Source organism: Cardiocondyla obscurior, linkage group LG01 (assembly GCF_019399895.1).
Source record: "Cardiocondyla obscurior isolate alpha-2009 linkage group LG01, Cobs3.1, whole genome shotgun sequence".
In the NCBI taxonomy this organism is placed as follows: Eukaryota; Metazoa; Arthropoda; class Insecta; order Hymenoptera; family Formicidae; genus Cardiocondyla; species Cardiocondyla obscurior.
The window spans coordinates 4,846,323-4,869,624 of record NC_091864.1 but is presented as its reverse complement, the minus strand read 5'-3'; the positions used below and the strand labels follow the sequence as shown (position 1 = coordinate 4,869,624).

The 23,302-nt window shown below is 39.6% G+C and overlaps 1 protein-coding gene across 2 annotated transcripts; it reads left to right on the top strand.

The window, feature by feature from the left end:
• The first annotated feature begins 1,218 nt into the window (after positions 1 to 1,218).
• LOC139108553 (tyramine receptor) lies at positions 1,219 to 22,249 on the top strand. Of its 2 annotated transcripts, none has more exons than XM_070666957.1 (3): positions 1,219 to 1,361; positions 10,429 to 10,572; positions 15,304 to 22,249. In XM_070666957.1, exon 3 carries the CDS (start codon positions 15,321 to 15,323, stop codon positions 16,533 to 16,535), a length of 1,215 nt encoding a protein of 404 aa, XP_070523058.1. In that variant the 5' UTR covers positions 1,219 to 1,361; positions 10,429 to 10,572; positions 15,304 to 15,320; the 3' UTR covers positions 16,536 to 22,249. The 2 variants fall into 2 exon arrangements, with proteins under 2 accessions (XP_070523058.1, XP_070523060.1); XM_070666959.1 differs by lacking the exon at positions 1,219 to 1,361 and adding an exon at positions 1,380 to 2,065.
• The last annotated feature ends 1,053 nt before the right edge of the window (positions 22,250 to 23,302 follow it).

Below are 23,302 nucleotides of genomic sequence, written 5' to 3'. Positions count from 1 at the left end.
AACAGATACGCTTCGCAGAATTTTTGATAACAGCGCGGCGTACTTATAGTACAATCTTCAGCAAGTTTTTACAGTGAATATGCTCAAAAGTATACATATAATCCTTATCTCCTGTATCATTTATAAAGTTAGAAATTCTATGAAACGACATCCGTGTTCTCCAGAATCAGATAACGTGAGGGACGTGGATTCAGCTTTAACGGAGTCTCTATTTAAGTATGTCAGATATGATCTTACCGGTGATTAAAAGATCACACACAAAAAAAAAAGTAATAGTTAATTAAATTTTCAGCTCTGGCAAATTCACTTTAGAATGAAAAGAAGTACGCCTCGCACATATAAGCGACCCTGATTCTGGAACGGTGCGAGCGTCATTTATATGTTTCGCAATAAAGATAACGTACTTGTTTAGGTTCCCATCACGCCGAGTAATTAAACCCACGAGATAAGAATGCACGATGCAACTCTGACACGAAGGATGGCACTGTGCGCATTTCCGAGTAACTATATTCAATTGAATCGACCGCTATTAAACTGCGATGCAACGCATGACAAACAAAACCTAAGCAGCCAAGAAAAAAAAAAAAAAAAAAAAAAGAAAAAAAAAACGATTAAATAAGCATGAGGTTAACGACATCCAACAAGAAGTTTCTGCATCCGCGGAATGATATCACGACCGAACAGCGGACAGAAGAGAGATAGAGAAAGAGAGAGAAAGAGAGACAAAGGAAAAAGAGAAGGGAAGAGATAGGTATCAAGCAGCGGAGGCGCGCGACGCGTTTTACAAAATGCCTCCCCTTTCTTTTTATCCCTCTCTTGCGAGCAGCATCCCCCTCGACGTGCGCTGGTCTCTTTAACTATCTCGTTTTTACCCTTTCCGCCAGATCTTTTGCCTTCTCCCTTCGTCTCCCATGGAAAACGAGAGAAAGAGGGTGGAGAGAGGGTGGAGAGAGAGCGAGAGTTTCTCGCGTTCGACGGAAGCCTGCGCAAAGCGATAGTGCGCTCAAACGAGGAACAGCATCGGGTGGGCGCGCGGTGGCGGTTGGCGTCGTCAGTCGTAGCGAGGGAGATCGAGGGAAGTTGCGGGTACCGGGCGAGAGCGAGAGGACACGTCGCGCGCGGTGACCGATCAGAGAAAGAGGCCTGGCGTGGTGAACGGGGATGAAAGGGTAGCTAAGAGAGAAAGAGAGAACGGGGGAGGGGGAGGGGGAAGAGGGTGCGAAAGAGAGTACGCGTCCGCGTCTTTTCGACGTCGACGCAACCGGGTTGGCGCAGAATAGCTGCTCAGTGCTCGTCGAACGGCGCCGCGCTGCGACGGGACGATGCCGCCGCGCCCTGCGCCACCGATCGACCGATCTCAGGTACGAGAGAGGAGATTATCGTTCGGCGAACCGCAAACGATACGGGTGTCCACCCCCCGGTGCGAGCTTTCGAGAGCTCGCCTCGGCAAACCGCGAGCTCTTTTGGAAGTTCTTTCACGACCACCGTGACGATCGACGACACGATCCGCGAGACTAAATGTCTAAAACGAGAGAGAGAGAGATCTCTCAAACCTTGAGGAAGAGAGTTTCGGTTCCCGATCGCATCAATGCAGCACGATCGTCGCGGCGAGTTCTCGAAGGGGGTTGCACACGGTGACCGTAAAACGCGATGCATGCTCTGCGAAAGTTTTCGAGTGTCTCATGCGACCGCTGCCTCGGGTGGATTTCCTATCGAGATCTTCGGTACTCTTTGTGATCGATCGAAAGTCATTCGCGCGTAGAGATGCGTATCACCTTCGAGAACGTTGAGTTTTCCGGCGAGTACCATTGTGAATTTCTGTACGATTCACTCCGGAGCGCGAGAGATCGCCCGGGGTAGATAGGTAGGTAGAGTAGCTGACGAGGGAAAACGGGTCTTTCGTAATTTGCTCTATTATTTCCCCGGAGGATACCTGCGATCTTGCCGCCGGCAATCCATATCCGCGACTTCGGACGGCTATAAATTGGTGTACTTTGCTCGTTTGCCAGCGATCGCAAGGAAGTTACCCCCCTAGAGGATATACTCCAAGATTGATTACATCAAGGTGAATTGACTTAGTTTTTCCTAATTCTCGCGATAGCACTCGTAAAATTCAGAGTACTGTGAAAATTTAACTAAACACCACCGAAAGGATTTTTAACGAAGAATGCTTAGTTACGAACACGATCGAGCCTGGTTTGTGATTTGCCGACGGAGAATGAACTTTTCTTTTCAACAGATTCAATGCTGAATTAACTTCTCCTGTGGGTCCATTCTCTCTTGTTACGATTGTCGAAACGGCAGTTTAATTTGGCAAATGTTAAGGGAGGGTTTTGAGCATACACCCGGGACGCAAAAGCGTTACGCGTCTCCTGAGAGCTTTCACGCGACGGTTATAGCGCGAACGTCGATGTTCCTTTTCGGTTACGAAGTAGTTAGAACGTATCTTTGGTCAGACACTATAGTCCGCGCTCGCCTCTTTTCAGGGCGACTATCGCGTGACGCCGTTCAAATATTTTTCAGCATTTTCTCTCGTAAAAGTAATCGAATAAAAAAAAGCTATCACTATATATCGAATCAGGAATAGCTTTTAACACAAAAACTTGTTATCATATCTACCGTACAAAAAACATGAATTTAAATTTGCAAAAACGTAACTACGAATTGTCGCTTCTTAATAATATTCTCGAATTTACGAAATATTTACTAATCATTGGCGTTTTTGATATTTTATTACAAAACGGGCATTTTATTTTTCTAAACATTTCTGATATTTACGTAATAATCGAATTTTTTTTGTTACATGTACATATATACAAGTTGCATGTTTGAATAAATCACTATGTTAGATATACGACATGCAATTTATCCATTTAGCAACAAATTTGTGGCGGAGCTTATATTTCGACATACGAAATCTTGTTTATGTTGCTCTCTATTTTTTTATTATTCACCAGTATTGATTTTACTTTACATAAAGCCAATATTTTATACGCTTAGAGTATTGATTACTGTTTTAATGGATAAAATAGGTTAATGCATAAAATAAAAAAGAAAAGATTCAATTTAGCACTTGAATTTAATAATTATATTTTATATGAGAACGATCTTTCGCTTCTCCTCTTTTATCCGTTTTTTTTTCTTTTTTACATTTACATTTTCCCGCGAAATATTTGTTACCAGATACGTCGCCTGTTCTTTACCATTGAAATGTTATTTGCGATTGTTTATAAATATTTACGTGGGTGGTGTACGTGTTTATGAATACTCGTTACGCACGTAAATCAACTAAATATCTTAATCCGTTCAGATTCGTTTGCGCACGAACGAGCGATATTTCGTTTCTATGTATGTCACAATTCGGTTGCGGCAGGTTTTTAGGTCCATTACAATGACGAAGTGCGCTCCATAGCGACGGAGATGCTCGACGTGCTCTGGCACGTTAGTGAATTTTCGCCGCACAGGGAAGAGAGGCATAGGTTATTGATTATCGTGAATGGCTTTATAAATAACTGATCGTGTAGGAGCATCCGTCGGAGACGCGTAAATATCGCTTGGCGAGTCGTTCTTTAAAATTGCTACTGATACCATCCCGATGCCTAGTGATATGAAATCGCGGCCACCTCGATCGACAATTATTGGAATTGCGAAATCGTAAAAGATTTCCATCATGCTCTCTCGGGAACAGAAAGCACGCTATGTGCCAACAGGGAATAAATGCCGTACAAATCTTGTTCAAAACCATGCAAATTAAATCGTATTGTAGAATATTTCTGCGTGAAATTTAATTTAATTTACAAAAATTAGAAATTTTTCAATATTTTTGGTATATCTATTCTGCACACAAATCATTGAAATGTATAGTTGAATAATTTTGTAAAATATCTCATAAAATCTTGTTTCCATTAAATTTAATTTAAAAAATAACTACATAATAGAAGCAAAGTGTGTTTTGTAGCTAAATTTTTTAAATTTTCTACCTATTTATTAATTCGTGCATTAAAAAAAAGAGATTTACATGAGGCATTTTTAAATGATATTTGGGCATACAGAAGAAAAAAGCTTATATAAAACAAAAAAGCATTTAAGAAAAATTCCATCAATTCCAATTCCAAAATGAGAAAACATTACAATAAAAAAAATTTATAATTGGATTTTTTTTTTGTAATATGTACAGAAAAAACTTTATAATTTTTTTTATTTTTTATTTATGCCCACAAGAGAGTCGGATATCGCGATCGATTAGGGGATGCTCTTTCAAATTGCTAAAGGTATTGATGCGCGGTATATAGGGCAGTAATAGATTGACCGGAAGCAAGTTGTCCATCGCACCCATGTGGGATAATACTTCTAGTACAAGTACCAGTTAGCGTAGTTGGAGATAAATGAAAATTACTGTGTATACCACGCGATAATGGCATTACTATTATCTAATATATCTACATCAATACATCTTTTGGAGATCAAAAATATCGTTGCGTTATTATTTTCCTTTTGTTAATACTTGTGGAAATTTGTGAAAAAAGTTCGCGCTTTGTTTAAAAATAATAAAAAAAATTTTTATGTGAGAACATTTATACGCACCAAGATCAATAAACGTCCAGCCATGTTTAGTACGTGGCTTTAGGTAAAGCATAAATTATGAAAACTCAACTTTATAGTTTCTGCAAAATTTAAGTCAAACGCGCACGCTTTTTTCGCTGCGAAATGAAAATGTCAAGAGTTGCTTCGAGTAGGGAAAAATTATCTTACATTGCTCACAACTTTTTTTTTATACTTAAATTTGTTAGCATTGGATTGTACAAAAATAAGTTTAATTTTAATATCGCCGTATTGACGATAATAAACAGGATTGTTTGTGTCATCCTAAAGTGATATGTTCCATGCGATCCGAAATGGCGATACGTTTTCATTTATAAATACGGCTACTCGATAAATGTCATCATTTTTTAAATTCTGTAACGGATATAAATGGAGAAACATTGTGATAACGTTGATTGAAAATACCGTGAAATACAGCACGTACCTAATTACCATCTCGATATTTACTGAAAAAAGAGTAAATATAATTAGAAGTAATTGAGCACCAAAGAAGACTTTTCTTACTTTTCATTTGAGTAATTCTGATATTAAAAAGAAAACATAAAGTTCTTGCGGGAATAATTTTATAGAATTATGACGTCAAATTATAAATTTTCGATGGAGATGAATCGAAAAGATATTGGATAATAAAGTGCGTACTTACAGTGAGAAATTTTAATTGTACAGCTCAACTTGCTCAATTGTTGTTTCAGTAATTATGGATCAATGGTTCGGTTTTACTTGTGCAAATACTCATGGGATATATTAAAAGAATTTTCTCTCTTTATAATACGTAGAAAGAGATTACGTCATTTTTCGGTAACATGAATACCAAAATAATTACCGTTCGTACACGTTTTTATTTTATCATCAAATTATATTCTGAAATAAACTTTTTGAAACAATAATTCGAATACACGGCTGTCATTTAATATGCAAGAATCAAAATTTCTTTTAATACATACAATGAGAATTTGAATAAACTTTTATTATAAAAATTTGCGTCATATCGAGTATCCGTCACTTGACTCTTTATGTGTCACTCAAACCTTCGGTCTATCCATTGTGGTAATGGACCTGGAATTGGTCTTTGACAGAACACTTTGCGATGTCATGTCTCCGTTTCATCAGTAATTGACAAAGAATTCTGAATTAATTGCTCACTTAATTTGTACACGTAAACGACCAACCACAAAATTGTTTCGGTTATAACACGACAATGAAAAAAACCATATCTAAGAAAATAATTTTACATTCTCGAGCATTAAATAATAATAAAGAGAACGATATCGGGTCTTGAATAATAGATGTAGGTTTTTTTTTTTCTTTTTCCAATTCATGAGCAATTAATGCGGATAAAGGATAATGTAATAAATAACGTAGGAGTTTCCATTAAACTCTATACGTGCGTGTTACTAAAAGTTGCATGCAATTTGCCTGGAAATCTATAAACTCAGTGGAAACTATTTAGTTTGTTCCAACAACTGTCACGTATCGTCGTGAAAACATTCCTCTCCATGGCCGCATCATACCTCTTTCCAGCTTTAACTTCGTAATTTAGTTGAAATTCGTGCTCAAGCTTCGGTGTGCAATTTAATTAACGTGAATGGAATCTGTCACCAATAGAATAATTTCTAATTAATATATGTCTACTTGTAATTAATATATATACACATAGATGTCCGCGACGTGTTAGGGCCCTAGTGGTGATAGTAATTATTTCAATCATGCATTTTCATAGTTGATACTTCATACACACATTGTTCGTCACGTGTGCTACAACTCTGATCATTGGAGTATTGGAACGTGTTAAATGACCAGTAAATTTACAAAGCCCAAGCAAAGTTATGTGCAATTAACTGGAAGATCTGCCACATGGAAAAGTGGTTTGCCCGCGTAACTGTTGTAAATTTTTGCGGTAACATTAAGCACCATTTACAGCGATGCATTATGGCAGTTTACGTAGATATCAGCAAAAGAGATACACGATTAATCGCTATAGACACAAAGGGCTGTAAAACGGAAGAAGCGCAATGTATCCGCTGCGTTCTTTCATCGTCGTAAAAATGATAAAGTCGAGATGAAAAAGGGGAAGGGCTTTGTAACTGGAAGGTCTATCGAAATTTGAAACGAGAATTTCTCGCTTTTCTCGCCGATTGTCCTCGTTCTGTGAAATCGCCCGTGTTACGATACGCCTCGAATTCTCAAGATACTGTGCACCGGCGGGTTTACTTAAGACGCTTACGAACAATGTCGTTAATATGAGGAAAAAGCTGCGACACTGTAATCTCTTGATACACGAGTTGAATTATTCAAGTTCTCAACTCTTTTGTCTTTTCCCAAAATTTAATTTCTGTCGTTGTTAGCACTTCATATCTTTATACACTGTTGTATACAAAGCTTACATAAAAGCTTATATGTACTTGACGATGGTTAAGTGACCTGATTTAGCGTAGGTACTTGCACATAACTTTATACGGTCCTTCGAAGAGCTTCCTCGTGGAAGGTCTTGAAAAGAGGGGAAGGAGGAGAGTTAATTTAATTTTGAATTTTACAGCGAGAGTCCAATTATCTACGTACGTGCCTAAAATTACTAAGTTAAAGTTTTCACGGCCGAGCTCAGGAAGAATTGAAAGTTAGGTTATTTATGTAGAAATTATTATCTATTAGTTTACACTTTACAATGGAACTTGACGCGGCGTAACTAGAAGAAGAACATCCCAACTTTTGAATGTGTAAAATAATACCACATTTCGTAGAGGGCGGGGGTATAACGTTGCTCGCTCGCGCTTTTAAACAGTTGGTTTCTATATTACAAGTACTTGTTATAATTAAAGTTGAAAATGTTGTGCCAGCGAAATGAAACTTATTGGCGCTGTGGCAACGCGAGAGAAGAAATAGAATACATATACGCGCGCAGAGAATGGCGTTGCACATATATCTCACGGACGGTCTTGATTCGACTACATCCGCTCAGAATTCAAATTTATGAAAATCAGGTTTTTAAGCAGCTGTTTATACTTCCTCGCAACCTTTGTGCGTAGGAGATAGATCAGCGAAATAAGCTCCCTTAGAACGAACAGCAATTTCCCTACGAGAAGGATCCATCAGCGAAATCTGGCAAGGAAAATACATGACGGAGCGCAGCTATATAGGCGGCACGATAATATCCCGTTCAATTCCTCGTTTTATTGCGTGAAACTCATTTCGTAAAATATTAAATACATTCGACGGCGCACAATGGCCGTAGTGAGCTTCCTAGGAATACCCTACGCTCCCGACTTATAAAGTCAAACACATTTCTCATACTCTTGAATTTTTATCATACAACTGCGTTATTTCTAACAGAAAATGTGAAATGTGACGTAACATCGCGCTCCAATTTTCGCAGTTTCCAACCAAGGAAAACGGAACGTCGAATCAACCTAAAATTAGATCCCCTCTGTTGCAAAAGTGACATGTGTCGAATAACGAAGTGATTAGGGCATAACTTATCTGAATTACAATTACTCTGTGAAACTAGCTGTGTAATGCGAAGCGATTAGTATGCGTGGCTTAAACCCCGGAACAACTCAAAGCCGGCTATTTAGAAGTAATGGGAAGGTGATTAACGTCCAAAACTATCTGCCATTAAAAAGTCTTAACGTTAGCTTGTGCAACGATACTTGTTTCACGCCACTGTTCTCTCGCGCATTCAAAATCTTATACAATGCATTTTACATGAACCCCCGAAAAACTATTTCGATCATTTTACGGAGATCATAAATTTCAGTCAGGTCAATCGCTAGTCTGCTATCTCCTGCGTGCATTTACGAGCAAATTCGATTGAGAAATGAATCCCGCGGGAATCGATATGCCAGTTCAGTGAGTAGCGAGTTTGAGATCCTGCTGGAATAGTAAATAGGATACGAATTTACGACGGGAACAATATAGATATATATTTTTCCCCGGAAACACCTCTCGCATTCGAATACTTTTCGCGACACGTTGTACTATTTTTTTTCTTTTTTCGATTCGCTTTATTCTTTTTGCGTCTAATGCTTGTCCATTAATTATATCGTTCCTTATATTTTAATTCGGTATTTTTTGCTTGTAACGAAAAGAAGAATCTTTTCTTGCGTAAAGAAATTTTCTTAAAAAAAAAAAAAAAAAAAAAAAAAAAAAAAAATAAAGTTATACGTTACTTTCTAACTAGACGACGTGAATCGTAAATTAAATTTAAATCCGCGCCCCCATCAAAAGCGTATTTTAAAACTTATTATTGAATAATACTCCGTGCAATATATTTTATCCGTTCACCTTATACCATCGACTTTCCCCAAGAAGATTCGACATTTCTTATAAGTGCGTTTTTACTTTTGTCGGGTTTCAGCGTCGAAATTTCATTTTACGATAGAAACTTGGTAGTGACATCCCGTGTCACCCGATTTAAATCTCCCTTTTGTTTTCTCGGTCTTCATGCAGACGTTTGTCCTCCTTCCGGAAAATCGAACATTTTCCAAAGTAGAAGTTTGCTACAGATGAAATACGTAGAACGTGCCGCAATGTCGATTTAACCCCTTAGCCGCTAAAAGCGGCTATTGTTACTGACAGAGCAGTCCTCCTTATACATATATCCAAGAGCATCTACCCGTTCCGCAAATCGCAGCGATAATGTCACGCAATACTACAGTAATGGCTACATATTTGCACTGTTATTTTAATGAAGCACTGAGAGCATTGCGCAATCTTCATTTGCTCCATAATCTTTTTTCCATTACTTTATTGAGTTATAGCACCGCGCTCCGTGAATACGTTAGCATAAATAAAGCTGATTTTGCACGCTGGCTGGCATAATGGATGACACTTGATTTATTTTCTGAAACTTATCCCCATTTGAATATCGTCATCCCTTTTTCTAATTATAGTGTAAAAATTAACGAACAAACAAATAAGTAACTTCTGGGGAAAAAAAAAATAAAGAAAGCGCCAGCGGGTGTTACGAATGTGACGGATATGATGGATGCGCTGTAATTCCTAGGCTAATAGACATATATGTATACATATATACTTTTACAATACCCTTATATCACTTTTTTTATTTAACCTGCACTTCCAAGTGTGAAGCTTTCCACTTTGGTTTTACAGCGGCGAACGTATACGCGGATAAAAACAGTTTTACCGTTCGCAAGATACGTACGATACTTTTATCACTCCGCGCTTCCGAGGAATTTGTAAAACAGTCCGCCTGGGTGTAATCAGTCTATGCTATTTGCCACGTTTGCTTTTACAATATAAATTTTCTATTGCCAAGTATTTTTGTTGCAAATACAAACCGTGTATACGGACAGATTTTCATGCACATTCTTCCGAAACTGGGTTAAGTCTTGAATTAAATTTCTCCTTACCGCGGTAAAACCCTCTTCGTCCACGGGGCGGGGCGGGGCGGGGGCGGACGGGGGAAAAAGGAGGAAAAAGATCGGGCAAACTTTTCGATGCAGCATTTGCCGTATATTTACGCGTTCCATTTTATTGCGTCCGCGCAAAACGAGTATTACGGCACGGACGTAACTCTATTTTTATTTGTCACATATAAACATGAGACACGGCCATAATATGAAAATCAGTGATGCGTGGTACGTACAACAAGGGTGTCGTAAAATTAGCTCGTGTATATTTGTTTGAAATTCAGATTCTGATTATCGATGGGAAAGGAGAGACGCTCCATTCGTTGTATAGCGTACACGTTGAAAGCAGGGTATATATGTATATATATATATTCATCAACGTCGATCCAATTACAATCTCATTTCGGTGAATTTATCGTAAGAGCTTTCACGCTGCAAATGACACTGTCTTCTGTTGCAGATGATCTAATCCGTGGGAACAGATGATCGAAATCAGCCGATCGATCGTCGATCGCCGCGAGCGGGGCAAAGTCAAGATGTGAGGCTCAATGTATCTTTGACCGGTTTCGCATTAAAGACCGGACGCACAGCACCGGACTCAATAGTGAGTGCCTTGTCATTTGGAGAGACTGCATTCATGAGAACAAATCACAATCGAAAAATCGTAAAATCTCGGAAACGATGAAGACAATTTGTCATTTAAGAATTAAGGTCACGTCTTTGGTCGGGAAATCCAATTATCTTAAAGCACTTTGGCGGAAACTTTCTTTCGGTTTCCGTCTCAAAGTCCCCGACTAGCGCCTTCATTTTGTTTGCAATGAGTGCAGTTAATGGTAATTTCATTGTGCCATTATCCTTTAGCGCACAGCTAAAATGATTAAGATCATTTCGCGTATCGGCGAAAGTTTATAATTCCCGGCTTCCGCGATTTTCAACTGACATACATGTACGTATGTTTGCGCAGTTTAATTACAAAATATGGCAAACAGCCCGCTGTTTAATGTCATCGTTGTAAATAGTCTTTGAATATCGTCGTTGTCGCTCGTAAATTGGAAATTAAATAACTTTTTAATTGCGCAACTATAGAGATTTACAATCCATGACCTGATTCGCGATTAATGTCAGAGCAGGCTCCAAATATTCGACAAGTGCCCTTTCGCGTTCATGCCAATTGCGTCTCGTCGATTGCTATTGAGAGACAGAGGCATGGCATTCCGTTGTTAATACTCCGCACTCGAAACATTACGAGTTAGCGTTTGATTTACTAATGAAGTGAACGATACACGCTAATACGCCGCGCGTATAATTCTAATACCATTATCTGTTTGTTATTGTCTCATGTTAAACTCGTAAAATCAATAGTCTATTGTCGCGTACGCCACTACATCTCCGACAGCAAAATGTTGCGAGCTCGTGGCGTTCCATGTGCTCGAAGAGAAATGGCTTTTCGCGAATAATTATTATTTTATGTTTGCTCAACAAGAAAAAAAAAAAAAAAACATTAAAAGAGAAGAGCTACGTTTAACATTAAACGTTCAAAAAAAATACACGCACGCTTTGTATTTCGTTTTATTAAATAAAGTGCTTTTGCAAATATTTTGATGAAAAATTGTACTAGAAATAAAATAGAACATATTTTTAAGGATAAATAAAATGACTAGGTTATTTAATTCTAAATGAATTATTATAGCGCGCGGTTTACTGCGTGATTTAGTAGAGCCACCAATAGGGGCAACAATGTAACATTATACAATACAACTATACACAAAATGTTATTTAAACTGGGCTTTGGAATTGAAATCGATTGTACTTCCCGTTCTAATCAAAACTCGGAAACAACTGTGAATTACTGCAGTTGACGCACTTTAATTGGGATATTCTGGTTATAAGCTTAAGCAAACTGAAATTGTACGGTGGAGTTACACCGTCCAACAAATTAGGCGAATCGGAAATATTCTCCGGCGCGTTAAACGAATGAGGAAATATTTCCTCTTGATGTTAAGTGCCGCGGTGTTTTCGATCTTCTAATTATTATTGCGCAAATAAATTTCAATCTACCGACAGATTAAACGTGTCAAAGGCACTGCGGTGAGATCGAGAAGGCGTCTCATTGTGCGATAAGTGTGTGGAATCGCGCGTTTCGAGCAATTTCTTTGCCAGAATTTTTCATCACTCTGGCGAGGCACATTCCGGCGAAACAGCCCGCATAATCGATGGAAAAATGCAGCGGGAATGTGCATAATTGTTGCTTGAGTTGGAACATAAGACTGCCCGACGTCCGCCCCCGTATTCGTGTGCAGTAACGCATAAGTATGGCCCGCCGGCGTCACGTAATGCTATATCGTATCACACTACAGCACGTGAAATAGAATTTATCGATTACGCGTCTCACGTGACGCGATACCGACGAAAAATATGCAGCCCCGTTTCAGTCCACGCCTCGCAGAATTTTAAGGGCGACAATTTGTAAGTGTGCCTGCGCGCGCGCGCGTGTGTGTGCATTCGGCGACAGGTTGCCTTTAATCCACTCTTCCCTGAAAATTCCAGCATCCGGGAAGTGAAATGTATTCGCGCGGAGCGCGCGATATTTTAGGAAAATTTCGATGCAGGCGCAATTTTTTCTAAATGCCGATCCTGTATGGCTCGGACTTGTAATTCAGTTGAAGGTGCGAAACCCCGTTGGCGATGGAGTTGTAATCAAATTGTTTGGGACGACGCGTTCAGTCATGGACGCTGTCGGCGGTGCGAGCTCTAACTTCGTTTCCTCCTTTTTTTTTAACTTTTTTTTTTTTTTTACGAAAACTTGTAATGTGCAGTCGAGCGAATTTCACTGGTGAACTGTCACGCGCAGAATTACGTGCATTTCGCGGCTCGAAATACTCGCGGTGAAATAGCTCGTATTATCTCTGCAGTCTTCGAGACTCCGTCTCCGCGTATCCGTCGGCCTTATTGTCGTCGCGTGATTAATAAGTTTCGTGCAGTTTTAAATTTGAGGTTTCAACATTATCCTCAACTTCTGCCGCGATACGTGCACGATAGATAAAAATTTGATGCACCTCGTACTGATAATTCCAAGTATTGTTTCGAACGAACGATCGCACGCGCATACTTCTGCGGGCAAGAGATACGCGATGGACCATCGATTCAAAATTGCGTTCATCTTCCGACGTGGTTATACGAGAACTCGGCATAGGAATGAAGAACACGCTTTTACACGAGATACGTCAATCGATGAAATCGGATAAGCTTACAAAGCCGATCTCGGGCGATGTTACATACTACGAAAGTTCCGCGATTGCTTTAATCAAATACGGCTCGATACGCCGCTTTGGTTGCAAATAACCGGACGGAGATATTCCACCGGCTGATTCTTGAGTGTACCCGCCGCGGGTAATCCCGCCGTGATTTTTCTGACGATTAACGTCTCCTACCGGCGATACGATTCTTTTATTTTCTTTTTTTATCTTGCGTTTCGTGGCTCGCTGATTCGTCAGGACGACTATAAAAAAAACGTTCGCTGAGTCCTTCTATCTGTAAAGCACTTTTCCATTTTTCCATTTGACATTAGCTGAATCAATATTTATCTCGCAGGCGAACATGTGTAATAATCAAGTTTGATAGTTTTCTCGCGCTTCAAATTGGTCGACGCACAGAAGCTGAGAAGAAAAGAGTCAGGTAGAAAGCGAGAGAGACCCTACGGATAATGAAGTGCTCTACGGTTTTGACACGGGCGGCAAACAGAACGGAGTTATATGGGGGAATGGCGTTTTTTCCGGATTTCCAAGTGATAATTATGCGGAAATAAGAGAATACGAAAAATGTTATTTCCGTTTTGTGTCGTGATCGCAATCGTTTCGAACGAAAGAGCCTGGGATTTAAGTAACCCGCTTTGCGCTTTGCGGTAGCTCGATATCGAAACGGCTGTCTTTAACGATTCGCGGAGCACCAAACCTCGCGACAATGCGAAATCGTACTTTTACCGCTTCGTTTCGTTGACCAAGAATATATACGCGGTATTGTTAAATCCGGTATTTTTATTGACGACTTTTTCTATATCGGGAGCGTGACAAAGCCGGGCTTCTTGCCGAACACTCAGAGCACGAAAATGGAACCATTTTCCGCGCTTTCAGACCTACCGCGGGCTCTCGTGCAGAAAATAATACCTCGTGCGTGCGGTCGAATATATATGTGCCCGCAATCTGCGATCCGATAATTTATGGCATGGAGAAAAAGCGCCGCTGGATGCTTGATGTTGCGATTTATTAGGGACATTAACGATTTTACTATTGTTACATTTTCAAACCCCGCTTTACGATCGGATTACCGTAAATATGCATGTGAATAATAATGATTGCTTAATCCTGTGACCGCGGGTCAATTTATTTAAATGGTGTTCATGTTGTAACCTTCGTTAGAAAAATATATGTCTAAATAAATTGAACGATAAATCTGCATGAATTATTGACCAGCGTTAAAACGAACTTCTTTTTTCTTTTTGCGAATAAAAGTATTAACGAGCTAGAAAAATAAAACGGCGTGGATAAGTTCAAAATGTTAAATGTTCTCTCGAGTTAAATAAAAAAAAAGGAAAAAAAAAAAAAGAAATGTTTTTCCTACCATTTTTATTTCTATTTGGACGTTTTTCTCAACATTTTTTTCGAAACACTCACTTTGACCTGCGGCAACAGTTGACTCGGTGACGAAAAAAATTGCAAATTTTTCAAAACTTTTGAATCGCTCTCACATACATATAAACATGTATGGATATACGTATGAAACACACATGTATCTTTTTAGCAGTTTTATGCGATTTTTATCAGGCTAGACTCAATTCGCAGATCAATGTTATTTCCGGTTGAAAATTTTGATTGAAATAAACGAAATGGATTGGCAAATGCTACCCGATTTCCGTAATCGCGCAAGACTTCGCGAAAGAAATACGAAATCTGTCCGAGTTTTCGTTTGAAACGACATGTTTCAAATATATATCTTACGATCACGTTACCCGGAGCGATTCGTGTGCAGCTATTATTCTGTACGAAATTTATATTCCACACATATCGAACGTTGCTTAAATGTCATTTGAGCTGTACAAACGTTTTCGTTCGTTGGACATTTGATTCCAAAGCCAAATTGACTTTTGCATATTTAAACCGCCCGTATTACACTACAGCTTTTCAGTATTGAAATTGTGGATTCGTGTTACAAATACTGGTATCGTTTGGTAAAAAAAAAAAAAAAAAAAAAAAAAAATTAAAAGTATTCACGATGGTACGCGAAAAGACTTGACCTCCTAGATTTAATGGTTACGTGATATAGAACGATCTACTTACAGGGGGTGTTCTGGACGACATGAACTCGAGCGGAGAGTCTGGCGGAACGATGTCGGACGATTATGAAGTCGGGGGCTGCAGCGTCCCGGAAGAGGAGACGGGATCAAACCTGCCGACGTGGGAGGCGGTGGCGGCTACTCTGACCTTGGGCTTCCTCGTGCTGGCAACGGTATTTGGTAACGCGCTGGTTATCCTGAGCGTCTTCACGTACCGACCGCTCCGGATCGTTCAAAACTTCTTCATCGTCTCGCTGGCGGTGGCCGATCTCGCGGTGGCAATACTCGTGATGCCGTTCAACGTAGCCTACCTGCTGCTAGGCAAATGGATCTTTGGCATCCATCTGTGCAAGCTGTGGCTGACATGCGATGTGCTCTGCTGCACCGCTAGCATCCTCAATTTATGCGCCATCGCTCTGGACCGTTACTGGGCGATTACCGACCCGATCAATTATGCCCAGAAGCGCACCCTTAAACGAGTTCTCGGAACGATCGCCGGCGTGTGGATTCTCTCGGGTGCGATCAGCTCGCCGCCTTTGGCCGGCTGGAACGACTGGCCGGAGGAATTGGAGCCAGGCACGCCTTGCCAGCTCACCAGACGGCAAGGTTACGTCATATACTCGTCTCTTGGTTCATTCTTCATACCGCTATTGCTGATGAGCCTGGTTTACCTAGAGATCTTCTTGGCGACCCGAAGGAGGTTGCGGGAACGCGCTCGACAGAGCAGGCTGGGTCCAGTGCAGTCTACCAGACACCGCGAGACCGACGACGCCGAGGAGTCGGTCAGCTCGGAGACGAATCACAACGAGCGCTCGACACCTCGTCTGCAGGCAAAGCCGTCGCTGATCGACGACGAGCCAACCGAAGTGACGATAGGCGAGCCTGATCGTCGTACCACCGCGTCCACCAGACGAGGTGCCGGCGCCGGCGACGCTATTCCCGCGACATCGGCGACCGTTTACCAGTTCATCGAGGAACGACAGCGGATCTCGTTATCCAAAGAGAGACGCGCGGCGAGAACCCTGGGTGTCATCATGGGCGTTTTCGTCGTCTGCTGGCTACCGTTCTTTCTCATGTACGTTATCGTGCCGTTCTGCCCGGCCTGCTGCCCATCTGAAAGAATGGTGTACTTCATTACGTGGCTCGGCTACGTCAACAGCGCCCTCAACCCCCTCATTTACACCATCTTTAATCTCGACTATAGAAGGGCGTTCAGACGGCTGCTGAGAATCCGTTGAACCCTCGGTCGTCGCGTTTGGCCCTCGGGCTTTGACGGGCGAGGGGAATCTTCGCGATTCTCCTTTGATACCCGGCTGTCCGAATTTCCCTCTCATCGGTCGCGAGCCACTCGGAATTTTTCGCGGCGATCTGGCGCAAGGCGCAAAAAACCCATCTCACGTCGCGATCTCTACATTCGCGAGACTCCCGTCTGTTAGCCAATGGGAGTCGTTACGTAAGTTCTTCGTCCAGGGATAACCGCGTCGCTCGTTGCATCGCGTCAAGACGGCGAACACGTTGTAATTAACGAATTTAGACGTCTCGCTCACTCCGATCGCTTGCCCGCGCTAGATCTAAACTCGTTACGTCACGCGGTGAAAACTTGACGCAGTCAACACGAAAACGACAAGTTACGAAACGGCGTAGCGTCGGGGAGCGGGGAAACTCCGAGCAAGTAAGTTAACAGCAAATTCGCAGGATTTTATGAAACTTGATAATTTATTTTCGACCTTTAATTAAAGTACCGATTCCGTTAAGGCGAGCATTTACGTTTATCTGATATGTTAACGACGATCTGAAAGAAAAGACAGAATCGTAATTCCCCGTAAATCAAGTAATAATAACACGCTAATACATACGACGAAGACGTAAGAAATTCAAGTATACTTCATTCGACGGTAAATTTCGATGTTGTAAACTAACTTAATGAAGAGAAAAATAATCGTTTGCGCGAAAATTATTAAAATTTCCAAAGTTCACCTTTAAATTCTTCCTTAATGCTCGAGCCATACATCGAACATTTACAAAGTTTTTTGAATTATCGTGCAACTTTGAAAATAACATTCTTTTTTATGAGACGAAAACTTGAAAACGCCATAAGAATCTCAAAAATTTCCTTCAAATAATATAACGGATTACCGTGACCGCGAGAGTGCCCGAAGAGCGATGTGCACTTAACGTCGGAACTTGCTTGAAAATTTATCAGGAATCTCGAAAAGACGGTGGAAAATGGATATGGTTTCATTTGAGAGATGCACGAAGGACGCCGCAATCAAGATTGGCAGCCAGACCAGTGCTAATTCGGCCCTGAAGAGCTTTCAAGGGCGAAAGTTGAAGGGAAACTTTCCGCGGGAATGATAAAAGAAATTATGCTTCCTGTGTTAGCTGGCAACCACCCTGAATAGCATTATGTAAAGCTTCGTCAGCTCTCTCCGTATGAATTTTCTCCTTTCCGTGATTTCGATGATCAATCTAGATGCGCTGGGAGATGATTAATGATTGAATTTAGCGCCCGAGAGCGTGTAAATGCGATTTATCGGTAGATCAATAATCCTCGACGCTGGATCGGAATAATCGGGATGATATCGCGAGAAGCCGCCGTTGTTTCTTTAGTCGTTGAAATGCAGTTTTTGCAGTCTTGGACTGCACGGGAGCAAAAGATGTACGTTTTAATGGGAGCATGTACGAAGAAGAATGTCGATGGATCGCTTATTTGATTTAGCGAACGCGCGTCGGCAAAAAAAAAAAAGGAAACGTCAACTTAATCTTCCAACATCTATCAACGAGAACGGAGAAACAATCGTTTTAGAGGTAGGACCCGGTAGGGCGTTCGTACGTTCACCGAGCATTAAACAATTGCAAGTATTACGGTTGTGAATAATTAATACTAACCCATGAAGCCTCGAACGTGGGGCGTGTAGCGTAAGGAAACAGCGTAGGAGGCATTTGTTCATCACCACCGAGGCGGTCATTTATTCGCGGCGTGACGTTTACAATGACGCTGACCCGCAAAATCTCTGCGGTTTCACGACACGCGCGATTGTAGCTACACGTCGCATAAAATCACACTTTAAACCGCCTCCTGACGCATTGAACACGTTGACACGCGATTATATCGTCACGTACCGCCACAAAAGTTTCCCGGAATCACTGCTATTTATTATAATGACAGCTCTCTTAGCTTATTAACAGTCAGCTTTTCTCTGGAATTCAAACGACAGGCCATCGTTCATTCCAACTTTATAATATTCCAACTCTCGCGATTTTAATGACTGCGTCGCGATTTACAATTTACAATTTACAATTCTTTATTCCGACTCGTCAAAATGCGTCTCGATCATAAATAATAGAATAAGCTCCCGTTATTTATTTGTATCTTTCCAAAGTTTAAATTTTTCTTGACAAACTTTTGTCGTTCCGCGGCAAGTATCGAACGGGGAGCACGTATTTCATTGAAAATTCTTCGAGCGGACGTAGGATTGGAAATGATTGTCGAAACTTTCGCCATTAAGAGTTATCTCGGAGAGCACAGTTTTCAAGCGAAAATCCATTCTTGCGTCTATCTATTGTCAATCAATGAACCATGCATCGGTGATTACGGGATACCGAATAGATCTACGTACACGCGCATACACGTACACTCATATACTTTGACATACGCGAAGTACTTTACTATTTATATGACCACAATACAATTTAAAGTATCTTTAAGGGTAAAAACGAGGGAACAGACGGCGAGAGATCTCCTCGCCATCTCCTCGAGTGCCGCGCCAAACGGACAGATTGAGGTGAACCCTAGGATAAGAAGGGTGAAAAAAAATAGATCATCACCGGACGATCGTACTCGGTTGTAAGCTCGTCACCAGGGCACTCTATAATAAGGTTGTGATAAGGTTGTGAGAACACGTTCGTAGCCGTGCTACGGACTACACAAGATTTTTAATTACTAGGATAAGGAACATTTCTTTACTCGCGTTATACTCTTCAAGCGTTGCCTCCTACCCAAGAGAAAGAAAAAGGGGCAAAACAAGAGAGAACCAACGCTACAGGGCGCCGATCGTCTTTAAAAAAGTATATCGTGTAGTTTCCTCTTTTTTTTTTTTTTTTTTCTTTTTTCTTCTTTTTCTTCGTAATCTCGCCAAAATGCTACAGGTAGTTTTAAACTTGCAAACTTGGCTACGACAAGTTACAAATGGGATTATGTTCTCACTCGACTATCGCACGAATTCCATTTGCATAAAAAAAAACCCGTGACTTTATGTGCGCCTAAATGCTGGCGCTGATTTTGCATCAATTTTTATTCGGGTCACATTTTCGCGTCATATCTGATGCAAATTCTTACGAGGAAATTTGATTATTTTTTTCTTTTACGAGGATATTGATAAGTGCCAAAATAATATATTGAGACATTTGACTTAAAAAAAAAAAAAAAAAAAAAAATTGGGTAACGTTTATTTGTTACAACTTTTTTTTTTATTATCTCTTATCTGTTTGTTGCCTTTTTTTGTATTATCTCATTGCGTAAGATAGCGTTGGATTCTTCGGTTACTTATACCTTGGGTAGGAATCTCAAAATGCGTAGTTTATGACATTATATTATATATTGTATATTATATCGCGTATTATATTAATATACGTATCAGCAGTGCAATTCTCGCAAGAGTGTGTTTGCGAATCGATATGCAGTATGTTTCAATCTCCTCTTTCTTAAAATCAATTTTTTAGTGCAAAAAGATTGTTAAAAAATAATTTACCGAGTAATATTTTAAATGCGAAATGATTCACGACGCGCGAGAATTCCACATTGTAATCGAGCCTGGTCGCTCGATAAAAAAAAAAAATACTGTTCTAGATACGTATAATATACAACAAAAAAAAAGATATATATACACACACTTAGTTGATAAACTGATACTCGGCTGGTTGTGATTTACAAGTATAGCAATACAGCGATACTCGTTTCTGTGCGTGATAACATATTGCCTGCGGAGCTTTCCTTTTCCCAGTTCAGGGAGGTATTGCTCGCACTCCGAACTTCTTCCATATCTTCTATATCGAGAAATAATTTCTTTTTTTTTTTTCAAAGAAATTTTAAAATATACTTTTTCATCGTCAAGATGGATATCCATTCCACAGTTGTCACACTCGCAATATGATTTTTGATCTTATCTCGTTTATTATCAATGATCAATTTTTTAATATCGTTAAACTTAAAAAATATTTATAAGAGTAGAGAGATTTTTTTTGATAGAAGTAGAGTAAAAAATTCGAATCATCGACGCATATATGAATGTTGTGTATTTTATGTTCGGAAAAATGCAGGTGACGTGTATTGCGTAAAAGGAAAATCATATGTTGTATCATAGGTGCGAGAAAAAAATGTAACACCACGCTCGGGTGAGAGAAATATTTTTCAATTTAAACAAAAATAGAAAATAGACTAGGTTGCAATATAACCTAGGATGGTACAGAAACAAATAATACCTGGCACGATATAACATGCCATTTTACGAAACGCGTTCATCGTTTCGATATTTGGTTCAGTGAAAATTGATGTCAATTGAATCGCTGCACCATTTTCAATTTAATAAACCGTTATCATCATTTCAAGTACAAAATTTAAAAACGTGTGTTTTAAAAAAATGACGTTTTGGAACAATTTCTATGAGACGAATTATTTTAATAAAGATAAAAAAACTCATTGATAAAATAATATAAAATTTAATTTGTAATTATAAATTAAACAAAACTATTAAATTTGCAGCTTACGTTTTACAAAAGAATTTACTAAAATATTTTCCACCAACACAATAGTTTTCGTTAGTCAAATTGGACGTAACAAAAAACTTGGAAGCTCTCGCGTATCATGTTTATGTAAATCTTTTTGTTACGGCGCTTGTTACATAGATTCGGAACATAGTTCATTTATACCGAATATATTTTACGCATAGTTGCTGTTTCTACGAGTATTTCAACGTGGAATGGATGTAATATTTATTTGATCTGCTCGTAATCTGTCACTTGTGAAAGACAGATGCGGGCGGCTTGCAAATGCAAAGCACGACGCGGACGGTGAATTTCTATGTTGCAACATTACGAAATTTCCGCGTTGCAAAAAAATTCGCGATACGGAAAATAAAGGAAGAATCCTGGAAAGTGCTCCGCACGCATATTTGGAATGTGCAGACCAAACGAGCGTTTATGTGAGCCTGCCGCTTGGATGTGTGCATGCAAAATCAATTAATTAACAGAACGAACATACTGACGTGCGTGTATGCACGATAAGTGACCGCTGCGCGAGTAATGAGTGCATCGAATCGATGGACGATTATGTATCTAATTACGTATCTACCCCACGATGAATGTTGGTAACGGGAAAACATTTATTTCGGTTGACAACAATTACAACGGACGCACGGAGTAGCGAAATCTCTGCGTAACGTAAATGTCGAGTAAAATAATTCGAAAGAATACACGACCCACAAATCTCAGTCGGCATTGTTACGTAACACTTGCGACTTACGAATCTTGATAATCAACTTCCGGCCATACATAGCAGAATTGATGTTGATATACGCGATTGACCCAATAATTTTTTTAATCGTAAGTCTTATTACGCGCGTTCTTTACTACTGAAATATATGTTACCATTTAAATTACCGATACGTATTAATTATTACATTGATGCGTGGCGTATGATAAAAACTCAAGGTTAATGAAAAAATAAATAAATAATTAAAAAAAATAATAATTAAAAGGGAAAAAAAAAAAACAGAAAAATACTATGTGTGAGATGAATGTACGAATACTAATGGTATATTGAATTAAACAATGTTGTACGGTGTTATGGATTTTACGCAATGTTCACTGTGAATTTATCCAGAATTTTGTGCGCCTGTTTGTGTGATCGAATAGAAAGAGAAAAATAAAAAAATATATATACATGTGACTATGATATATCCTTGTTATTAATTTGCTTTAGCAATTACCCTGAGATTAATATACGTTGTGATATTTCTCGATGATTCAACCGTTTGTATTTTGTGCAATCAATCTAAAGAAGTCCGTACAATTAATAATTTTAATGTACATTTACATAAATAACATTAAAAAAACCGAGAAACGTTTAAAGAATCATGTAATGCATGTAGACACGTATGTATGTTGCAGTACATCCATAATTTGTCGTTGGAAATTATTAAAATGCAAAACAATTTTTTTTTTAATGTAGAAGAAGCAAGATTAAACGACGCACGTCAAGTTTGCGCTATGTAACGTTTAGTAATGTAAATTTTGACTGACGATGTCGCGGCATTTACTGTATTTTTTGGGGGTTATATAACGTAATGCGATATATTTTGCGTGATGTATTGCACGCGACGTTGAAAACGAGCCGGCGAAATCGTCTATGCCGTGTCTCGCGGTTGCGTTGTTACAAGAGCCAAGTGCTTCGTTCATTGTTCGTGTTACGTGGCAATTCTCTCTATATGATATAACCCACATACCTACTAAAATAACAGTGCCGACAAAAAGCATAATAGGCTCTTTTTTTTCTATAAAACGCTCGGATTTGAAAAATTAAATTTGCACACGTGTAAAAATATTACAACAAAAGATATTAGTGACCGCATAAAATAATGAGAATAAAATTTAGCAAAGAGCGATGTTTTATAACATGATAAAGAAGTGCTCTTTGATATTCCACACGCGTTAGATCAACGTGATGTATAACTTCACTTATTCCTAATTACCCTACGTTTAATCGCAATTTATAATCTTGCGGGAATAATGCGCTTTAACCATTCGCACAAATGATTAACGATAGATCTATTTAAATGTTTAACCACGCAAAAGATAGCAGACACCTCTTTATGCTGCCTCATAATTTTTCCAGAAGTTTTCTTATTAAGTACATCGTCCAGATAATATGGAACGTCGATATCCGCAATAGAGCGGAAAGTATGGTTGAAAGGATAAGAGCGTCGGACATATCGTAACCGTAAATTCC